Source organism: Nycticebus coucang, chromosome 4 (genome assembly GCF_027406575.1).
Source record: "Nycticebus coucang isolate mNycCou1 chromosome 4, mNycCou1.pri, whole genome shotgun sequence".
In the NCBI taxonomy this organism is placed as follows: Eukaryota; Metazoa; Chordata; class Mammalia; order Primates; family Lorisidae; genus Nycticebus; species Nycticebus coucang.
Genome location: NC_069783.1, coordinates 24,675,296 through 24,698,074, shown reverse-complemented (window position 1 = coordinate 24,698,074; position 22,779 = coordinate 24,675,296). Strand labels below are relative to the sequence as shown.

The 22,779-nt window shown below is 54.4% G+C and overlaps 1 protein-coding gene across 1 annotated transcript in view; it reads left to right on the top strand.

The window, feature by feature from the left end:
* The window catches only part of OTOF (otoferlin), a 95,010-nt gene that overhangs the window by 61,996 nt on the left and 10,235 nt on the right, over positions 1-22,779 (top strand). The window contains exons 10-32 of the mRNA XM_053589642.1: positions 3,741-3,803; positions 4,165-4,249; positions 8,411-8,570; positions 9,368-9,554; positions 9,759-9,945; positions 11,618-11,841; positions 12,562-12,670; positions 13,101-13,281; positions 13,366-13,486; positions 14,381-14,481; positions 14,578-14,668; positions 14,813-14,929; positions 15,034-15,186; positions 15,486-15,675; positions 15,781-15,905; positions 16,259-16,393; positions 17,062-17,223; positions 17,403-17,522; positions 17,997-18,158; positions 18,259-18,421; positions 18,963-19,033; positions 20,425-20,454; positions 20,861-20,992. Of these exons, the coding sequence (XP_053445617.1) occupies positions 3,741-3,803; positions 4,165-4,249; positions 8,411-8,570; positions 9,368-9,554; positions 9,759-9,945; positions 11,618-11,841; positions 12,562-12,670; positions 13,101-13,281; positions 13,366-13,486; positions 14,381-14,481; positions 14,578-14,668; positions 14,813-14,929; positions 15,034-15,186; positions 15,486-15,675; positions 15,781-15,905; positions 16,259-16,393; positions 17,062-17,223; positions 17,403-17,522; positions 17,997-18,158; positions 18,259-18,421; positions 18,963-19,033; positions 20,425-20,454; positions 20,861-20,992 (3,069 nt within the window). The remainder of the gene's footprint in view (positions 1-3,740; positions 3,804-4,164; positions 4,250-8,410; positions 8,571-9,367; positions 9,555-9,758; positions 9,946-11,617; positions 11,842-12,561; positions 12,671-13,100; positions 13,282-13,365; positions 13,487-14,380; positions 14,482-14,577; positions 14,669-14,812; positions 14,930-15,033; positions 15,187-15,485; positions 15,676-15,780; positions 15,906-16,258; positions 16,394-17,061; positions 17,224-17,402; positions 17,523-17,996; positions 18,159-18,258; positions 18,422-18,962; positions 19,034-20,424; positions 20,455-20,860; positions 20,993-22,779) is intronic.

Genomic DNA, 22,779 nt, shown 5'->3' with positions numbered 1-22,779 from the left:
AGATGTGTCAAGGGTGAGGAACTTTGGAGACCTTCTAGTTCCATCTCCCCATCTTACAAACCCAGGGACTGGCATCCAAGTGGGAAGGGGCTTCCTGCAGTCATAGAGAGGACTGGCCAGACTCCAGCCCAGCACTCTGGCTACCTCAGATGCAGCGTCTTGACTCCTGGGAGCCCATTGTAATCAGCTCTGGGGAGAGAAGCCCAGAAGCAGGTGTCCTGGCATCCCTGGCATGCCGGGGGCCCTGGCATCCCTTTCCTACAGGGGGTGTCCACTCTGTTTCTCTCACTGGCTCCTAGCAGAGGGGGCCCAGGCTGGCCCAAGTAAGATATCCATGTCCTGTGTCCTGAGGCAGGTGAGGGCTGAGGGTGCCCCTGTCGCTTGGGCGGCCATCAGAACCCTCTGGCTGTGAACCTGCAAGAGGAAAATGCAGGCACATGTCTGCCCTTCAGCTCGGCCTAGTCAAACTCTCCTATGTGACCACAGGTGGGCCCAGGTCTCCCAGCTGGTTTCCTGCAGGCCCCTGGGGCTGAGTGTGCAGGCTTCGGACCGATACATCCTTAAGGGGAGTCAGGACATTCAGGATCAACATCTCTGATGCATCCCTTACGTCAGGAGCATCTGCACTGGAAAAGCCTCTGGCCTAGATAAGGGTCTACTTTCCCATGACGCATATGGAGACAGGCCTGTATGGCCTTCCATGGTTACGTGATAGTGGAGAAGCCACGTTTGGCTGACTTGAGGGCTTGCTTTGAGGCCCACACACCTCAGGTTTCATTCAAATTATTTCCTCTCTCTCAAGGGCCCAGGCTGCTCTCCCTACTCTGTGGCTCCCTGGAAAACTCCTGCTTGCCCTCCAGGCCCAGCTCAAATGTCTTTGCCACTGAGCAGCCTTCCCTGCTCTCTCTGGGTCAGAGGTCAGCACCCTCCTTTCTCTGTGGTGATAACATCCCTGAATTGTGGTTATTCCGCCATGTCCTTGTCCTCTGGGGGGACTGGAGGCTCCCAGACTCCTGTACCCTTGTGAATACATGCTCAGAGCCCGGTACGTAATTGGAGGGGTTTGTTGTCCCTGTACTGAATGGATACTCACCCAAAGGAAGAAACTGGCCTTAGATGAGCAGCGGCTATAGGCCGGGCCATGGCACATGGGGCTACAAGAAACATTTCTGCCCTGCCCAAGTGCCTCCTAGTTTTAGCCTAGCAGCCATTTCCTAAACTCTATATTTATATTCTCAAAGACTATTCATTCCACTCATCTTTGGACCATCTTAAATTTGTTTCAGATCACAATTTTGTTCCTTTCACAAACCCCAGTAGCTCTGATTTTGTTTCTGTCTATTCCCTTTAAACTAGAGTTTGTCAAACTCAGCACTAGATATTTTAGACTGGATGATTTTTCATGTTGTAGGATTTTAGCAATATCCCTGGCTTCAATCCACTAGATGCCAAAAGCAGTCTCTCCCCTGCTTACAGGAACCAAAATGATTTTCAAGCATTGCCAAATGTCCCCTGAGAGTTAAAATTGCCCCCACTTGAGAGCACCACTCTGAACTATCTTGCCATGATTCCTTCCAGCCCCAAGTCCTGGGCTTTCTTTCCTTTCTTCTCTTCTTACACCACATTCCTTTTCGATGAAAGATTCTCCCCCACTATGGCTATGTAGTGCTTCTGGCTGATTCTCCTGAGCTGGCGGAAACCTTCCTTTGGCTCCACTAAACAACAGAGAAAAGTAGGGGATAATCAACATACTTGGCAGATTTCTAAGCTACTACAAAAGGGAAATATGTTCAGGAAACACAAGGAATATGATGGACATACCTCAGAGAGCTCAGGATTCTGGCCCCAACTCAGCCAGCTCCTTCCCTGGGCTGACACAGCTGAGACACCTGGCCTTCCCAGCAGTCCTGCTGGCTCTGAGCCTGCCTGTGTGAGGGGAGGTCCACAACATCTGCCCTCCTAGGACAAGTAGGCAGTTCATAGACCAAGTCAAGACCTTGTCCCTGTGTATGCATCCGGCTGCGCCCAGGGCATCTTGGGAGCACATTCTTCCTCCTGCCTGCCATCAACCTCTCCCTTTTGCCTCTGATTCTGCTCTTTCTACATCCCAAACAATCTGGCCTTGCACCATCCTTCAACACCCCAACTTTATCTTTGTTTTCTTCTGGTTCCTTCTGCCTTGCCTATAAGATGTTCTACTCCAGAATATTCTAAGTACAACCATGAAACCCCATGTACGCATGAGGACAGGCACTAGGAATCTGTCACCCTTTCCTCCCTGTAGGCCTTTCCTCTTTCCTACATGCCTGTGCAGTGACCACCATTTTCTCCCCTCTCCTCATAGTCAGGGCATGAAGCTTGTCCCTACCTCCTCCCTTCAAGTCACACCTCAATCCCTGCCGCTGATTCTGCCCCCACAGTATCACTAACGCTGCTCTCCTCAAGGTCACCAAGGACCTGCCTGCTCCTAAGTACACTGCCCTCTATCATCCTGCTCTCCCCCAGCTGCCCTGTTCCTTCATCCGGCTGCCTGCCCCGCTTTGCTGCTTCCCCACCACTCCAGCTCCTCCCCCCAAGCCTCCTTCCTTGGCTGGCAGGCTGCTGCTTCTCAGAGCCCTATCCTGGGCCTGTGTCCCCAGCCGTGCCCCCCTTGTGTGTCTCCTCCATCCCTGAAGCTACAAGTACCCTCTATGGGCTGGTGGTCCCAAACCTAGATCCCCACCGCCCTCCAGAGATCCAGCCACCTGCCATCACCACCTGAGCCCGTGCTGCCCTGCACTGTAGCTGACATCACTGTACACTGTCCACAGAGTGAAGGCTGTGCCAGTGACCAGGCACACACCCAGGTTGAATGCTGTGGCGACTTTACGACCACACTCACAGCCACTGTGTGAATAGTACCCCTGGAGAGGTTCAACACATCACAGAGGGGTAAACTGAGGCTCAGGAAAGGAAGTGACTGACTCAGTAGTAACAGCCAAATGCGTTCAAGTGTGAGCCCTCAGCAGCCAGGAGCACCATCCTCTTTGACGTTTGCCCCAAGCACCTTGACAACAGTTCTTCCTTCTCCCCACCCACAAGTTCACCAAAGCGGTGGTCCTTCCAGGGGACAGGGAAGGGGACTGTAACTGCAGGACAGTCCCAGCCCAAGGCGTTTCATCTACAGCTGATTAAGTGCTTCCAGGTCCTTATTTTACATTTTAACATCTCTGAAGTTGGGATACATCTTCCAGGCAGCCTTGTGGTTTAATGGCAGTATCTATGCAGCCCATAAAACCATGGGATATTTTAAAGTCCACAGCTTTTAGATTTGTGAAATAAGTTATAGCATCTCATCAGAGCCTCATAACAAGACTCTGAGGAAGTGTCCTTATCCCCATTTTCCTGCTCAAGAAACTGAGGCTCATTGAATGTGTTGCTCAAAGACAAGTGGGAAGGGATAGAATGGGGACTAGAGCCCAGGTCCCCTAGGCTATGGATCCTTCTGAGCACACCATATGATGTGGACTGCTCGACACACTGCTCCCATGTCCTCCCCATCCTACGCCCATGGCGCTGACCCTACAACCCCCAGGGCCAATAGGACCAGACAGTTGCCACAGCCTCTCCTCCAAACTTGGGGACTCAGGGGAAATGGCTGGGGTGCAGGCAGGCACTACTGGGAGGGAGGGGCCGGCGCTGCCCCAGACCGGAACTGCTGCCTGTAGTGACCGCAGGCTCGCCTTCCTTCCCTCCTCCAGTACTTCGTGTTCGATTTCCACGTCTCTCCTGACGTTATGTTCGACAAAATCATCAAGATCTCGGTGAGTGGGCAACCCCTGGCAAGCAGAACCTGAAGCTCCCCTTTGTGCAGACCTGAGAAGCACCATCTCTGGTTGGACCAGGCATAAAAAGACCAGCCCCTTTCCCAGACCCACAACTGGGCGAGTGGGCACAGGCTGGATTTGAGCCCCTCACCCCTTACGCTTGGTGTCTCTGTATAGTGTACAGCCTGGTCACCTGTACCTCAGGCAGCCATTCCAGCCCTGCCAAATGCCCTCCCACTTCACTGTGAAGTCCACGTCCCCAGAAAGACTGAGGTGGTACCAGTGGGTCCCACCCCTGCCCCAGGGAAGGATTCACCCCTGCCCAGCCTGACTGGTGGCTGGTGGTTCTGCCCGGAAGGTGATTCACTCCAAGAACCTGCTCCGCAGCGGCACCCTGGTGGGCTCCTTCAAAATGGATGTGGGGACCGTGTACTCCCAGCCAGGTGAGTAACTGCGCACAGGCAGGTTGGCCCTGGTGCACCCAGCTCAGGGAGCGAGGCACACGGGGCCCTTCCTGCTGTGCCAGTTCGTGGGCTCAGCCTGGCAAGGACACAGACGCCGTCTGGAAGCTGTTAGTACACACAGCCATATGGCCCGCGGAGAAGTGGCGTGCATGGTCTGTACACAAATGCAGTGAGCAACTGTGTCCCCAGCCCGGGGGGGTCTTACTCATAATCAGGTCAGTAACTCACCGTCTGCCAAATAGCGATGGCAGACTGGTGCGTCCCTGCCCCTGTGCCCTCTGAGGAGGAGCTGTGGAGGATGCAGTGAGGGAGACCCAACGTCACTGTGTGGGAAGGAGCTGTGACTAGATTCCTGCCTTGCTGGATAGCACCATTGAGCTGAAAGCACCCCCTTTCATCCTCAAAGGAGCCCCCATTTCATAGTCAAGAGGTCAGAGGCTCAGAGCCGGGGCTTGCCCCAGCCACTCAGTTGGGGGTGAAGCCAGAGCCCCCTCTGAGTCACACTGCCTGATCCAAGTGCAGCGAAGCCACACAATGCCAAATGTGCTGTGGCCGTCTCTGAGGGACTTGGCCCCTAAAATTGCTTTTTATTTATTTTTTTTTAGAGACAAAGTCTTACTTTGTCACCCTCGGTAGAGTGCCGTGGCATCACAGCTCATAGCAACCTCCAGCTCTTGAGCTTAGGTGATTCTCTTATCTCAGCCTCCCGAGTAGCTGGGACTACAGGCGCCCACCACCTGGCTATTTTGTTGCAGTTTGGCCCGGGGCCAGGCTTGAACCCTCCACCCTTGGTATATGGGGCCGGCACCCTACCCACTGAGCCACAGGCGCCGCCCTAAAATTGCTTTTTATGAGAGACCCAGGCTGCCCGAAGAGCAGCCGTGTTGACTGACTGACAGCTCTATAGGTGCTCATGTGCCAACACCATGCAGAGTTAGTGAGGGAACCCCAAGGGGTGCCCCAGAGAGCATGTGACAGTGAGCCAGGCAGAGGAGGTGCCCTCAGCCTACCAAATGATAGCTCACCATGTGGCAAATTTGGGGACTACCAGGTGTCCTAGAAGTGAACCCACTACTCAAGAGTCCAGTAATAACCCCATTAGGCCCTTTGAAAATGACAATTTCACTCAAATTGTCACATTCAACCCTCACAAAACAGTGAGGTAGGCAGCAGCACTTCTTCCCATTTTACAGATCAGATAAATAGGGCCAAGAGAAATGAGGTGGCTTGGAGATGCTGCTTAACTAGTAGGTTGAACAAATTGATGATTTCTTCTAGTTCAACCTTGGCTGGTGTGTGTTATAACTGTGACATTCAAGCTGCACGAGACCTTAAAAATATCTAGTCTAATCTCTCTATGAAGATAGAAAAACCAAAGCCCAAGGTGATAAAGGGACATGCCCAAAGTTTGGGAGGCCAGTTCCCTTGCCACTGCCCCATGCATGCCTGGGTCCTCCGTAGAGGACAGCCCTGCTGATCATTTGGTGTGGCAAGGAGCAGGAGGAGTCAACCTGCTGCCATGTTCCTTCCCAGGAAGCACATATAGGTGTGGGCCACTTGTTTGGAATGACATTAGCATCCCTGAGGACAGCCTCCACCCCAGGGCTCAGCAGTGCCATTGGCAGGCCTAAGGCCTGGCACCCAGAGAAGGTCAGCAGGGGTAGAGAAGGAGACAGTAAAGAGCCTGCTATAGACCTCTGGGCTTCTGGGGGGCAGAGTCCTTGTGAGTGCCAGGCACACCGTCCCAGCAGCCCAGCCCTCACAATCCCCCGTAGGCATCAGCACCCCCATTCCACAATGAAGTAACAGAGGTTCGGCCAGCTTGAACAACTGGTGCAGAGCCACCCTGTGAGTGGCAGAAATGGGATGTGAACCTGGTCTGGGTGGGCCTTAAGCCCAGTCTCTGCACCAGGGTAACCCTGCAGAACCTGCTTCTGCAGAACCTGTCCCTGAGCCCAGCACACGAGAAGGTGAAATCACATGGCCTCTTTGGTGGAGGTGCATGCCTTTGCCCTGGTCATCTGCAGTTTGGCCTGACCTTCATGAGCCTCTGACTGCACTAGGGCATTGTTAGACAGCATGCTCCCAGGGACACGGAACTCCTGGGTGCTGCTGGGAAGCTCTGGGTGGTGTCCATATCTCTTGGAACTAGAAAGGTTTGCTGTCCTCACCCCAGCAGGATGACATTTGCAGCAACAGGTGCAACAGCAAGGAACTATTCCTTTCTACTCTCTGCTGGAGGTAAGCAGGAGCCATATAGGAGCTCCAGAGGAGGCGTGGCATGGAAGCAGCCTTCCGGACCAGCCAGCCTTGCCCAGCAGGTGTCAGAGCCTGGCTGGAGGGAAGTGCAATGATGTTTCAGGCTGGTCAGCATATAGCACAGGGCCTCATATGGTGTGGCATCTGACAGCATAAGTGCTAGAAGGGTCTCAGAGGGCATCAGTCCAGTGTTAACCTAGTATAGGGAGCTGGATTGGTCACCCAGCTTCTGCTTAGATCTCCCAGAAACACCTGCTTAGAAACACTTCCTAATTTAGATATCTCACTATCTGCATCAGACCAAAATCAGTCACCCCATAACCTTCACCTACTTCCACAGGTCTATCTTTCAGGACAAAGAAAAATCCACTTCCTCTTCAAATAGCCTTTAAGTCTGAAGGCAAAGTTCACATCCACATCCCTCCTGAATTTCTTTCCTGACTGAATTTCCCCAGTTCATCTAACCATGTGCACATCTGTCCATGTACCCCTGTATCCTCCCACCCACCCCGGATAGGTCCTTCCATCCACTAATCCATCCACCCTCTGTCTGTCCATCCATTCAGCCAGCCATGCAGTCCACCATCCATGCCTCTGGGTGATCCATCTCCCACCTAGCCGCCAGCTGTGTGTCCATCTCTTCATCCAACACACATCTGCTCTGGCAAGACCCTTAGCTCCAGGGACATGCAGGACATGGCCCCTCTCTGGGGACGTGCCAGCTAAGGGGCTCTAGTGACTTCCTGACCTCTGGCCATCCTTGTCCTCTTCAGAGTCTACTGTCCCTCCTGAGATACTGGTGGACTGGCCTCTCGTCAGACAGGCTGGCTTCTGCACACAGACCCTAACGCGCCTCAGGGAGCCCACCTCAGAGAACAGGGCCCGGGCTGCAGTAGAAAGTAAAGGAGCAGGAGGGAAGGAGGCAGTTCTGAGCCCTGGGGAGGCTGGGGCCACACACGAAGGAGGAAGAAGACTCCCAAAGCAAGGTCTGGGTTTCCCCTTGCTGTGCACTGGGTTTAAAGTAAGCCTGGAGGGGCAAACCCTTCCTAAAGTGCCTGCTTCCCCAACATCTGTCCTTCCTGCCACACAGTCCTAGGTCTTGGGACACTGAAATGAGACTACCAGTCCCAGTCTTTAGGAAGCTCTCAGTCTAAAATTGGAGACAACAATGTGTGGATAGTCACAGTGCCCAGCAGGATGGGGCATGTGTGTGGAACACAGCGCAGACCAAAGGCCAGGACCAGCTCTTCTGAGGAAGTCAGGGAAGGCTGCATGGAAGAGGAGACACTTGGGCTGATGAAGTAGATGTTTACCAGTTAGCTTGGGGTAGGGGGGTATGGGGAGAGAGTGGGGATGAGGGTATCCCAAGCTCAGAGAATAGCAGACACAAAGGCGTGGAGGTACGAAGCCAGGGCATGAGCTCAGAGGTGGGTGAGCAGCAGTACAGGGGTGGTGCAGGGTGGGCAGAGCGAGTCAGAGAGGACTAGGTCAGGAGCCCACAGACCTACCTTTGGTTTTCACCCCAAGACACTGTTTTCTTCCCAAGACACCCCTTTGGAGGGCTGGAAAGGGGGAGTGAGGAGCAGGGCCTCTACCTGGAGAGGCTCTGTCACCAGTGGTGGCCATATGAAAGGCCTTGGGCAGAGAAACTAGTTAGGAGGCTCTGGCTTCCCAGTCGCACCACTCACCCCAAGTATGACTGTGTGTGGGACCTCGTCCCCACTGCCCTGTCTCCAGAGGACCTCTATCGTCTCCCGGCCCAAAGTAAGCAGAGTTATGGCCCCAGGTTCCAACTCTAGGGGCCAAGGAGGTACCTTTGCTGGCCCGAGGGCAAGACCTGCCTGGCAGAGGCATCCAGGCCGGGCCATCCTCCCACTGCAGAGCACCAGTTCCATCACAAGTGGGCCATCCTGTCAGACCCTGATGACATCTCTGCGGGGCTAAAGGGCTATGTGAAGTGCGACATCGCCGTCGTGGGCAAGGGGGACAACATCAAGACGCCCCACAAGGCCAATGAGACAGATGAGGATGACATTGAAGGGTGAGGCACCTACCCAGGAGACCCAGCCCCAGCCCTTCCCTCTCACAAAGGAGCTCCTAGAGTGGACGCCCCGGGCACTCCCCGCCCTCTGCCTCACGCTGTTCTCTGCCCTGTCAGGCAGCCAAGCTCTCCTTGGAAGGACTGAGGTGGGGGCGCGGGGGGTGAGGTAGGATGGCTGAGAACTACAGACCTCTGACTGAGAGAGTGGGCAGGAAGAGTAGATACTGGAGACCAGAGTCCAGGAGCTGCCCAATCCTGGGGACACCAGCAGGATATCCCCAGGATGGCAAAGAAATTTCTTTTGTTGTGCCAATTCCAGGCAGCTGATAGAGGCTGTTGAGAAATGTTCTGGGCCCTTGTCTGGACTCAGTGGAAAAAAATACTGGGATCCAGTGAATCTCATCTTCCATGGGCTGGGGGAGGGAGAGCGGCTATTTGTGAAGTTTTTGTCTATGAAATACGGATATAGCACAAAGCTGTGAAAGGTTAATAATACTAAGATTGCATCCTACTCTGCAATTTACAAAGCACTTGTATTTCTTTTATTTTAGCTTCTTTAAGCCCGATCATAGTCCTGGGAGGTGGGGATTATGATTCCCACCTTAATAGTGAGGAAACTGCTGATGGGGAAATCCAACCAGGATCCCACCGGCAAGCAGGTGCCACAGGCTTCAGTGTCTAATTCTAGTTGAAGCCCCCTCAGCCATCTTTCATAGATTGTGCCAGGACCCAGGGATATAAAGATACTTTGGAGATTTGGGCCTGGTCACCAAAGCCCTGGTTGTGTGTGCCAACAGGAACTTGCTGCTCCCCGAGGGGGTGCCCCCGGAACGCCAGTGGGCCCGGTTCTATGTGAAAATATACCGAGCAGAGGGGCTGCCCCGTATGAACACAAGCCTTATGGCCAACGTGAAGAAGGCTTTCATTGGTGAAAACAAGGACCTTGTGGACCCCTACGTGCAAGTCTTCTTTGCTGGCCAGAAGGTACTTGGATGTGAGGTACAATAGGCTAGGGCTTGGGTGACAGGCATCACAGATGTAGGGTGACAGGTGTGGGGCCTAGGAGCAGGCACTGGCCTCCAGTTGATGGGGCTGAGAGGCTAAGACCAGGCAGAAAATGAGCCTCCTTGCCTCCTGAGGTCCTGAGACCAAGAGCTTATGTACTCTAACCCCCACTCCCTCCTGCAGGGCAAGACTTCAGTGCAGAAGAGCAGCTACGAGCCACTGTGGAATGAGCAGGTCGTCTTCACAGACCTCTTCCCCCCTCTCTGCAAACGCATGAAGGTACAGATCCGAGACTCAGACAAGGTCAATGACGTGGCCATCGGTACCCACTTCATAGACCTGCGCAAGATTTCCAACGACGGAGACAAAGGTCAGTGGCAGGAGACTGGGTGTGTTGGGGGGCAAGGGTTGGCATGAAGGGAAGGAATAATTGAGACCCCCTTCTTTACACCACCACCATCACCCTGGACCTGGGCCTGACTGGCACTTCCAGGGCCTTGTCAGCAGTTCTCATCTCAAGGGCAAGGGGGGGGAGTCAGGACTCAGGCCTGCTCAGAGCCTGGCGGCCTGGATTTGACAGTAGCTGTGTGACCTTTGCACCTATTTCCCCATCTATGAAGTGAAGATGATAATGACTATCTAATATAATAATTATAGTACACATGTAATCTGAGTGTACATACTGCCCGTGTATACAATTATAGTACACATATAGCACCTCATATTAGAATCGTACTTATCTACAGACCAGCGGGAATCAACCACCTCCTACAATCCAGGCTCTGTGCAGGATGCCAAGGATATAGAGTAAGATAAGAATCTATTCCTGGCTGGGCACAGTGACTCACACCCGTAATCCTAGCACTGTGGGAGGCTGAGGCCGGAAGATCACTTGTGATCAGGAGTTTGAGACCAGGCTAAGCAAGAGTGAGAGCCTCATCTCTACTAAAAATAGAAAAAAATAGCTGGGCATGATTGTAGGCATCTAGGAGGCAGAAGGATCGCTTGAACCCAGGAGTTCGAGGTTGCAATGAGATAGGGTGATGCCATGGTGCTCTAGCCTGGGCAACAGAGTGTGACTCTGTCTAAAAAAATAATAAATATAATAATCTATTTCTGCCCTCCAAGAAACCAGTGGTTTTATTTCTTATGTTTGGTTGTCCCACAGAAACAAATATGTAAAAACCCATCAGTGGGGTCATTCCCTACCAAGCCCCCCCATTGGGATGCCACTGTTAAGGAAATGGGTGTGCTGCCAGAGGGTGGGACATTAGGCAGAAGACACAAAAGGCCACATATTATCTAATTCTGCTTATTTGTAACATACAGAATAGGCAAATCCATAGAGACCGAAAGTAGATTATTGGTCTCCAGGGGATGCAGGGTGGGGGTGGGGGAGATTAGGACGAACTGCTAGACAGGTGAAGGTTTCTTTTGAAAGGGATAGAAATGTTCTGGAGTTAGATGATGGTTGCACAATATTGTGAATATACTAAAAACCACTGAAATGTGTACTATAAAATGATGAACTTTGTGTCATGTGAAGCCTATGTCAATGTTTAAAATGCTATAAATGTGTTTTTTAAAAATGGGCCCAACAAAAAATAAACCAAAAAAAAACCACTCAAGCCAGAATTGTATCATGCTACACCTGAGGTCCAACACATGAGAGAAGATGGAGAGGGTGGGACTTGGGAGAGGAGGGGAGAGGTCTGCATGGGCAGGGTGACACCACAGTGGGAGGCAAACCTACAGAGACGATGTAGGGCCCCAAAGCCATGCTGAGGAGCTGGGAGGAGCTGACGTCTGTCCTGCTGGTAGATTGTTGGCAGCCTCCAGTCCAAGTGCCAGCACGTGGGGAGCTGGCTCTGCCTCCCCATCATACAGCTTAGGCCCCCATGGGGAAGAAGCAGACCCAAGAAAGTGCTCAGCATAGTGTAGGTGTGAGAGGTCTTTCCCACGCAGTGCAGACATGAAGTCCTAGGCTCAGCAGCCAGGTGGGACCAGGTGCCCCAGGAGAGGCCCTCTCCCTGCTGCCACAGGCTTCCTGCCCACACTGGGCCCCGCCTGGGTGAACATGTATGGCTCCACACGCAACTACACGCTGCTGGACGAGCACCAGGACTTGAATGAGGGCCTGGGTGAGGGCGTGTCTTTCCGTGCCCGACTCCTGCTAGGCCTGGCAGTGGAGATCTTGGATACCTCCAACCCTGAGCTCACCAGCTCCACAGAGGTACAAGTGGAGCAGGCCACGCCCATCTCAGAGGTGAGGACCCAGGCTGCACTGTCCCCCAGGCCTCAGCCCACCCCTTCCAGAGAGGCAGCATAAATCCTGTTGCTGCCCTATCTCCCTCAGGGACCAGACAGCAGGATGAGTCCTCTTCCCTGGAAGCAGAAGTCCCCATTCTGTCTCCCAGCAGGATCTTGGTCTGGCCCACCCCACTACACTAGGCCCAGAGGACTCAAAATCGTTCCTCGTGGCTCAGAACCCATAGCTCAGTGAGTAGGGTGCCTGCCACATACACCAAGGTTAGTGGGTTTGAGCTGGGCCTGGGCCAGCTAAACAACAATGACAACTGCAACAAAAAAATAGCCGGGCATTGTGGCAGGCACCTTATAGTCCCAGCTACTGGGGAGGCTAAGGCAAGAGAATCGCTTAGGCCCAAGAGTTTGAGGTTGCTGTGAGCTATGACACCATAGCACTCTACCTAGGGTGACATAGTGAGACTCTGTCTCAAAAAAAAAATTTAAAAATTTAAAATTTCAAAATGGATCCTCCCTCTGCTCCTCCTCCCAGCGACAGTTGTCCCTGTGGTATCCAGAGCCAGCCCTCTTCCAAGGACATCCAGGCTGCAGGGCTGCCTGATTCTAAGACTGGGTAGGGCCCCCACCATCAGCCCAAGGGGCCTGCCTATGAGAAGGAGATCTGGCCCAGGCCCATCATCCCGCCAAAGCTTAGGCAGGGTTTGAACTACCTCCCCCACAGAGCTGCACTGGGAAAATGGACGAGTTCTTTCTCTTTGGAGCCTTCCTGGAGGCTTCAATGATCGACCGGAAAAATGGAGACAAGCCAATCACCTTTGAGGTCACCATAGGTGAGGCTGGGCTCACAGGGGTCTGCACTCCAGCCCCTGGGGAGCCAGAAATGACTCAGCACCTTTGTGAATGCCTGGGGCCTACAAGGCCCAACAGGAGGCTGACCTTTAGCTCCACCTTTAGGGCCAGGCTTGTTGGAACCTGGGGAGGAAGGAAGGCAGAGGCCCTTGGGCTGGAGAGGAGAGATATGGGCTTTGGCCAGGCTGGGCCTTGTGCTGGGCCTTAAACTCAGACACCTGGGGGCTTCTGGAAGCCTTGATGGGAAGTGAGAACATGAAGACCTTTCTTGGCCAGTGTTTTGTCACATCTGAGCCCCATGCCCTGACTTTCTTCTCCCCTCCCCCAAACCCAAAGTAACACCTGGATTGGACAGCAGGTGGGGCCCTGTAGGGAGGGACTCTAGGCTCTCTGCATACCTTCTGCCTACAGGCAACTATGGGAACGAAGTGGATGGACTGTCACGACCCCAACGTCCACGGCCACGGAAGGAGGCCGGGGATGAGGAGGAAGTAGACTTGATTCAGAACTCCAGTGATGATGAGGGTGGTGACAATGGGGACCTGGCCTCAGTCTCCTCCATACCACCCATGCGGCCCCAGGTCACCGACAGGTGAGCGCTGCCTCCTGCCTCCTGTGGCTAGCCCTCCCACCTTCCTGGGTCCCAAGAATCAACCTGCCCCCTCCGCCCACCCAGGAACTACTTCCATCTGCCCTACCTGGAGCGCAAGCCCTGCATCTACATCAAGAGCTGGTGGCCGGACCAGCGCCGTCGCCTCTACAACGCCAACATCATGGACCACATTGCTGACAAACTGGTCAGGGCCAGGCCTGGGGCCAGCATGGTGTGTGTGTGGGGGTGGGGGTGGGGCTGTAGGACAAGGTGTTGCCTGTGGACTTCACCAGCACCACCAAGGTCCATCAGCACAGCACTCACCATGAAGGCCCCAGTAGGATCTCTGTTCCCATCCCCTGCCCTAGGTCCCAGATCCTGGGCAGATGCACAAACAGGAGCCACCGCTAGTTACTGCAGCTTCCAGGGAACCTGGGGAAGGAGTGCCAGGCTCCCTGATTCTTCCAGAAATCTTAAAAGCAAGGCTAATATGAGGTTTTCCCCCACCTTTGCCAATATCTTCCCTGTCTTGTGAATATAACCACAATTAAAACATGTAGCCTTCACCAGTGTGACCTGGGCCTGCAGTCCTCTGCCAGACTTTCCTTGAGAGTTAGAGTACTGGCTTCCCCACTGCTCACAGGCCTCCCAGGGCTCTCAAAGCCAGAGCCACACTCCTCCCCCAAGCTTCTACTCCCACCCCCACCCGAGACCCCAGAGGAGCCTGAGGGTCCTGGCCCTTCCCATCCTGGGGTTTCCTGGAGGCAACTAACCACACCCCTTCTCTGGCCTGCACCAAGGCCCTGTTCAGCCCTGAGCTCTGCCCCGCCCCTGTGAGTCCACCAGGGCCACAGACTCAGTCAGCCCAGAGGCAGCTTCTTCAGGAACTGAAGATTCCATGAATGCCAAGGTCTCTAGGTTCTGAGAACAGACCCTGGGAAGTCAGCAGCTTCCTCAGGAGGAACAGATGCTTCACGGGGACCTCACTAGGGAGAGGCCCCAGGTCACGAGGCTTCTCATTCCACTGATGAGTAGGGAGGAGCATTTGGGGAGGCAGAGGAGGCTGCAGCTCAGCATCACCCCTGCCCTGGGTTCACAGGAGGAAGGCCTGAATGATGTGCAGGAGATGATCAAGACAGAGAAGTCCTACCCGGAGCGTCGCCTACGGGGTGTCCTGGAGGAGCTCAGCTGTGGCTGCTAGTGAGGCAGGGGGGCCAGGACTGCATGAAGGGGACCCCCAGGGCTGGGCAGAGGAGGAGAAATCCACAGGCTAAACCCCTTGTTCCCCCACCCCAGCCGTTTCCTCTCCCTCGCGGACAAGGACCAGAGCCACTCGTCCCGCACCAGGCTTGACCGGGAGCGCCTCAAGTCCTGCATGAGGGAGCTGGTGAGGATACCGCTGGACCCCAGGGGCTCTAGGGAGGGTGTGGAGGTAAAAATGGGGTGTCTGCCTCTGAGTTCACAGCCGCTGCCATCCTGGCCGAGCTTCCCCCCTGAGTAGCTGAGCTCTGCTGACTCCCACTCCATGCAGGAGAACATGGGACACCAGTCAAGGACCCTGCGGGCCCAGGTGAAGCGGCACACAGTGCGGGACAAGCTGAGGCTGTGCCAGAACTTCCTGCAGAAGCTGCGCTTTCTGGCAGATGAGGTGTGTGGCCAAGGGGAGGGCCTTCTCCGTGTCCCCAGGGTCACTCAGGCTCAGAGGGCCCTGCCAAGAGGCCGACACCCCTTCCACCCCTTACCTGCTGCCAGCCCCAGCATAGCATCCCCGACGTCTTCATCTGGATGATGAGCAACAACAAGCGCATCGCCTACTCGCGGGTGCCCTCCAAGGACCTGCTCTTCTCCATCGTGGAGGAGGAGTTGGGCAAGGACTGCGCCAAGGTCAAGACGCTCTTCCTGAAGGTGCCAAAGGGGGAGACGTGCAGGGGCCTGGATCCTTTCAGTGGGTCAGTCTCCCCTTGAAGGTAGCCACAGCCCCTCCTGGGTCTGGTGAGCCTGAGCCCTCTGAGCAGGTGCTCAGAGAGAGCTAGAAAGTGAAGGGGAATGGGAGGTCCAGGATGGCCCTCATCTCCCTTCATCTCCCATGTTCACCTCTGCCAGGCCCCACCCTCTAACCAAAGCCTCTACCAGCCCCTTCCCCTTCCTCACCCTATGGGCCCTGGCAGCTGCCAGGTTCCTGGTGACCCTGCGCCTATCCCCAGCTGCCAGGAAAGCGGGGCTTTGGCTCAGCGGGCTGGACGGTGCAGGCTAAGCTGGAGCTGTATCTGTGGCTGGGCCTCAGCAAGCAGCGCAAGGAATTCCTGTGCGGCCTGCCTTGTGGCTTCGAGGAGGTCAAGGCAGCCCAGGGCCTGGGCCTGCACTCCTTCCCCCCCATCAGCCTGGTCTACACCAGTGAGTGAGGACTCCCGAGTCTGGGTGGGCCACTCATTCCCAGCCCTCACCTGGGAGGGGGCTGGAGGGCTGCCTACTCCCAGAGTCTCTCTGCTGTCCCCACAGAGAAGCAGGCCTTCCAGCTTCGAGCCCACATGTACCAGGCCCGCAGCCTGTTCGCCGCTGACAGCAGTGGGCTGTCCGACCCCTTCGCCCGTGTCTTCTTCATCAACCAGAGTCAGTGCACAGAGGTGAGGATGGGGGTTGGGGAAGGACTCTGGCTTTGAGAGCCCTGAGAGGCCTGGGGTGCTAAAGACATGGGGCAGCCAGTACCCTAACTACTGGGGAGGCCTGGCACATGACTGCAGGCCCAGGTCACACTGGTAACAGCGACGGCCATTAATTGTGATTACATTCACAAGTCAGGGAAGACATTGGCAGGAGCGGAGAGCAGACCTTATGTCAGCCTTGCTTTTAAGATTTCCAGAAGAATCAGGGAGTCTGGCACTCCTTCCCCAGGTTCTCTGGAAGCTGCAGTGAGTATAGGTGGCTCCTGCTCGCCACCCACTGTCACTTGTCACCTATCTCCCATCCCATGCTGTAGGTGCTAAATGAGACCCTGTGTCCCACCTGGGACCAGATGCTGGTGTTCGACAACCTGGAGCTGTATGGTGAAGCTCACGAGTTGCGGGATGACCCCCCCATCATTGTCATAGAAATCTATGACCAGGATACCATGGTATGATGGGCTCTGGCTCCATGGACCCTCACAGCAGCCACCAACCTCATGTGCCCTGCACTCCACCTGTACCAATCCTCTGCTGGCCACCTCCCCAGCCATCCTTGGCCACCAGGCTTACCGGGAAGCCACCAGTCTGGGCTAGTAACTAGTTCCTCCAGGTGCCTCCTACAGGCTCTTGACACCCTGAACCATTCCTGACACTGTGGGGCTCAGCGTGCCAAGCCAGGGCATCTTTACCTCCTGGCACAGACTGAGCTCAGGAGATGTGCCAGCAAGTCCTGCACACCAGCCTCCCCCAGCCCCTGCCTACAATCAGTAACAGCCTCACAGATCTCCATGGAGGTTCTGGAGTAGGAAGTGAAGGATTAGGTGAACCCCCAAGAGTTGGGGAGCCACCTTACTACAAAGCACCTGAGCTGTGGAGGTGCTGTGAGAGGAGCCTGGACTAGAGATAGGACGGCCTCTTGTCTAGTTCTGAGTCTTGCACCTGCCATTCACTGATTGCCTGGCCTCAGTGGTCCCCAAGACTTGGTTTTCTCCAGATGGGCTGCCCCTTACGACAGCTCAGAGGGCTGTGGTAAAGACTGAATGAGATGCCTGTGAGTATGAACATGTCTGGCAAATAGCAAGCCCTGAGAAGCTCTCTGGGTTGTCTGTGGTGTCAGGGCAAAGCCGACTTCATGGGCCGCACCTTTGCCAAGCCCGTGGTGAAGATGGCAGATGAGGCATACTGCCCTCCACGCTTCCCGCCCCAGCTCGAGTACTACCAGATCTACCGCGGCAACGCCACGGCGGGAGACCTCCTGGCTGCCTTCGAGCTGCTACAGGTGGGGCCAGGGAAGAGGGTCTGTGACCTGGGGGCCTCCCTCCTTTGCACCCTGACTGAAGCTGGAGGTCTGAGGCCATTTGACCTTCTCTATCTCCCCATAGCTGATGTTATTTAACTTGTAGGGAGAGACTCCTTTCCCTGGCTCCCTGTATGTGACCTGTGACCCCCTTTCCCCAGATTGGGCCAGCAGGGAAGGCTGACCTGCCACCCATCGATGGCCCAGTGGATGTGGACCGAGGGCCCATCATGCCTGTGCCTGTGGGCATCCGGCCCGTGCTCAGCAAGTACCGTGTGGAGGTGTGTGAGGGGCCACTTGGCCTTCCCTGGGCTGCCCTGCACAGGCCTCTGCTGTGTCTTCCATCCTGGCCTCCTTGTTCCCGCTCACTTTCCCTCCAGCAAGGGTCGAGTACATTCTGCGCTGTTGCAGGCAAATGTAGGAGGTCTTCAGGCCTCACCGAGAAGCCAGGAGGGAAGTGACTTGCCCAAGGTCACCAGTGGGAACAGTCTAGGGCCTGCCCCTCTGCACTGATTTGCACTACCATGTTCCAAGACTGTCTTCAGTTCTCTTGTCTGCCCCTCTCCTTTGCCCACCCCCACCCCACAGCCCGAACTTCACTCCCCGAGGGATGCCCACCCCTCCTCAGCTCTCGTGGCCTGCATGCACCCTCTGAAATCTGCCCACCCCACTGCCCAATTCCTTCTCTGGTGGCCCAGTGTCCCCATGGCTGCCTTCCTTGATGGAAAGTCTCTCGCTGCCCAACCATTTGCTAGGTACTATTCTGGGGCCTGCGGGATCTGAAGCGAGTGAACTTGGCTCAGGTGGACCGGCCACGGGTAGACATCGAGTGTGCAGGAAAGGGGGTACAGTCGTCTCTGATCCACAATTACAAGAAAAACCCGAACTTCAACACCCTGGTCAAATGGTTTGAAGTGGTGAGTGCAGGCCAGGGCAGAGTGGTGGTGCAGCTCAACTTGGCCGGGTTTCTCTGCCCCCTTCCCTGAGGCTCAGGCCCTGCATCCCCAATACCCCCAGGACCTCCCAGAGAATGAGCTCCTGCACCCACCCTTGAACATCCGTGTGGTGGACTGCCGGGCCTTCGGCCGCTACACCCTGGTGGGCTCCCATGCCGTCAGCTCCCTGCGTCATTTCATCTATCGGCCCCCAGACCGCTCGGCCCCCAGCTGGAACGCCACGGGTATGGCCACATCCAGGACCCAGCCCTGGCCCCACCGTATTCACAGAAGGGGGCTCTAGTTCACCATCCAGTCCAAGCAGCTGCCTGAGCTTTCTCCTCAGGGGAGCCTCCAGGGTGCTGGGAGAGGGCAGGAAGGAAGGTCCTATCCTGGTGGCCAAGGAAGGTGCCCAAGGCTGCCCCTCACTCTACAGCCAGAGAGGGCAGAGCTGGAAATGACCTTGCAGGGTCTTCAGGCAGATGGCGTCCAGCAGGTTGATAGAGAAGACCCAGCCTTCCTCCCAGAACCCTGTTCCAGGCCAGCCCCCCACCTCTCAGCCACTCACCCTTCTCCCAGGCTCTCTTTCTCTCCCTTTATGCACATCTTTTCTTTCCCAACTTCCCTGTCCCTCCCTTTCCCCTCAGAAGGCTCCAGAATCAACTTCAGACCTTTACTCTTTCCCGTTTCTCCCCTGTCTGCCTGTCTGTCCATCTCTCTGTCCAGTCAGGCTTCTCCGGCACTGTCGTGTGCTGTGCAATGGGGATCCCTTCTCTCACCCCACAGGGGAGGTCGTGGTGAACATGGAGCCCGAGGTACCCATCAAGAAACTGGAGACCATGGTGAAGCTGGACGCGGTAAGGCAGGTGGGGTCAGCCCTGTGCTGGCCGGGGACTGTCAACGTCACACCACACGTTCTGTGAGCCAGGCCAAAGGGTCCGTGGTTTTACCTCCCAGCCATTCACCTGTGACACGCTCAGGCCTGGGCTTCAGGAGGAGTTCCAGCTAAGCTCCTTATTCCTCCTGGCTTTGAGACTAGGGTGGTTCATCTGCTAGAGGGACCTGTCACCTGAGGCTTGGATGTGGATGGGCTGCAGACCCTGTAGGCCAGCCTGAGGTCCAGATACTTAGGAGGGCCAGAGTGGGCTTCCTGCCTACCGCATTCTCTCATCCCATGCCCGACCTCACGTGTTTCACGCAGCTCTCCTCATTTCAGGAGCTTAGTCTGAAATGATACCAGTAATTCTGGACCCCCCAGGGCCTACCCAGCCAGCGGGTTATCTCTGGCCATTGCTCCTGGGAAAGGGGAACAGAAGAGGCCTCAGCCCTGGGGTGCACTGCCAGGAAAGCCCACCGCTTTTTGGAGGCCCTGTTTCCCCTTCAGTGCCACCTCTGAGCCCCTCCCTAAGCAACCTCTTGTCCTTCAGGGGTGGGGGGGACGAAAAGCCCCCTACCCTAGTTCTGGGCCATCAGCAGTACAAGAGAGAGGATGATGGCGCAGGCCTGAGCTTCCCTGTGGTTCCCTCACCCTGGCTCTGGCAGGGAGTTCGGCCCTGTCCCTTTTCACTGTGTGACCACGTGTGTGTCAGCTTGATCATCAAGACAGCCTGCCCTGGGAAGGTGGAAGAATGGGTGGAATTTGACCCGTGTAGCCAGGACTCCTACTCTCCTGCCCAGGGCAGCCTTCCCTCCTCAACCCTACTGCTCCTTGGAATCACCAGGCAGTGTAAAGTTATACCAGTGCCCGCGAGCGGCTGAAGACTCAGTGGAGCCTTGGCACTGATAATATGACCAAGAGAGTAAATTTTTAATGTTCTCATCACAAAAAAATATTAAATATTTACAATGCTAGCCTAATTTAATCACTCCACATTATATTAGAAAACTATAACACCATGTTATACTCATAAATGTATACAACTATAATTTGTCAATATACAATTTAATATAAATAAAATTTTTTACAAAATCTCCTGAGGTGATTCTGCCATGCTTCAGGACTGAGAGCCATTGCCCTAGAATTCTGAGGAAATGGCTGAAACATCCTTGAAGCAGAACCTCTGCTCTCGTTCATGCACATTTGTCCCGTGGGCACAGGGGCTCCCAACACACAGGGGACATCTGTTGCCACAGTAGCCCTCTCAGCTCCTTTCCCTCTCTCCCCCACATACCCTGTGCTGCACCACTGCCTGCCACTTCAGGGCCTTGTGGCTAATTCTGTCCCTGTCTCCTTGGTTCCCTTCTGCAGACTTCTGATGCTGTTGTCAAGGTGGATGTGGTGAGTGTGAGGACCCTGCAGGGGCTCTGGGGTGAGAGGGCCTTGCACTGGCAATTGAGTTGGGCTAAAGAGCCCAGGGTAGGACTGATGCAGTCCCAAGGCCTGGATGCTCAGGCCAGCACAGCCCTCCAAAGAGGAAGAGGAAGGGAACTATATGGGCAGCAGGTGCCTGTGTGCTAATCCCACCTCGGCCGGTAGCCCACGTTGGCAGTTTATGACCCTCTTTGGCCCATGCCATCTCCCTCCACCCTTTTGACATTGGTGGCCCCACAAAGCCTCCTGGAGCCCAGGCCTTCCTGGGAACAGAGGACAGAATGGGCAGGGGCTCTCAGGCTTGTCCTAGGTTCTGGGAAGGGCCAGGGAAACAGGGGTCCATGCAGGACTCTGGACCTGGCCAACCCTTCAGGCTGAGGAGGAGAAGGAGAAAAAGAAGAAGAAGAAGAAGGGCACCTTAGAAGAGCCAGAGGAGGAGGAGCCAGATGAGGCCATGCTGGACTGGTGGTCCAAGTACTTTGCCTCCATTGACACCATGAAGGAGGTGAGGCCCTGGGCAGCTGCTGGGGAGCTGAGAAGGAGTCACGCTAGGAGAGGTGAACATTCAGACCTGCTGCCAGCTTCTTTCTCATTCCTCCCCGGAGCTGGCTCCTGACCTCCATTACTATGAGCTTGGGATGGCCTTGGCTCACATCCTTGAAGTTCTAGCTTGGAACTCACCTTTTCCATGATGAGGGTCCAGCATACTTTCCCCTGCTTGGGTTCCTCTTGTCCTCATTCATTCACTCCACAGACATCTCTTCAGTATACATGATAAGCCAGGCATCATACAAGGTGCTGCAGGAGCCCAAAGATAAGACACTACCTCTGCCCTGGGAGGCCTCCATTTTACTGGACAAGATGAGCATGTAAACAGAGACTTACAGTCTAGTGTGATGACAGATAAATCCAGGCCTAAGGGAGTCAGGGAAGGCTTCACAGAGGAGGCGACCTTTGTGAAAAAGGAGAAACATGTTCTCAGACGTAGAATAGGAACAACTACTTCTCAGTAGTCCTTACAAATCTTCATGCTGTTTATTTCACACTTCTTGCGAAGTGACAGAAGTCACTTCTTTCACAGAAAGAATAGGAACAACTGTGAAAGATTCTTCCCCTTTTGCGTGTATATGTGATTCATCAGCCAAGCTAGATCGCAGGTTCCAGAACATGTTTCTCCTCTTCCATGTTTGTCTCCCTGCACACCGCTTACCTAGCACAGGGCACTCTGACTGGCTGACTGACAGGGAGAGACAAGCCTAAAGCTGTGTTTCCTTAGTGGAGCCTGGGGAAACTAGCCAGACCCTCTCCCAGTCCCTTTCTATGACCCAAGCTAGATGTGATGTGTAATATTCACATTAGTTAGAGCACATGTGAAGGAGTTGTAGCAAGTTAGAGTGCTTTGAACAAGACAGAAGTTTCTTTCCTTCTTACATAATATCTTAGAGTGGGATTAGGCTGGTATAGTGACTCAGTAATGTCAGGGACTAAGAGACTACCTTCCTGTTTCTGGAATCTGTAGGATTACAGATGGCTTACCATCATGTCCTAATTCCAGTGCACAGGAAGGGTTAAGAGAAGGAGAGAAGACATACCCTTTTCCTTTTCAGAGCCCATGTCACTTCCACTCACATTGGCCAGTCTACTGTTCCTTAACCAAGCCTGGCTGCAAGGAGGCTGGGAAATAAAATCTTTAGCAAGATGACTGTGTGCCAAGAAAAACTAAAGAGTAGGAGAATAGATAATTGGGAACGACTAGTAGTATCTTATCCCACCATCACCTCCTGGATTCCAGTTGGTCAGGCTGGAAGCTCCAAGAGGCTACCTGTTCTCATCTCTATTCCTGCAATTTTCACAGACTACCACCAGGTGGCAATGGTGATTGAATTGAAACTTGGTGATTTATTAATAGTTTCCAGTTGGTAGGATGTGTGTGCTAAGTGAAAAATAAAGCACAGTTTCTTTTCTTTGAGACAGAGTCTTACTTGTTGCCCTTGGTAGGGTGTCATGGTATCACAGCTCACAGCAAACTCAAACTCCTGGTCTCAAGCAATTCTTTTGTCTCAGCCTCCTGACTAGCTGGGACTACTAGTACCCACCACAATGCCCAGCTATTTTTAGAGACGGGTATCACTCTTGCTGAGGCTGGTCTGGAACCTGTGAGCTCAGGCAATCCACTCACCTCGGCCTCCCAGAATGCTAGGATTACAGGCATGAGCCACCATGCCCAGCCTAAAGCACATTTTCTTACTCAGTTAAACCTTACTACATTTTAAAAAATTCATTAAGAAGCAA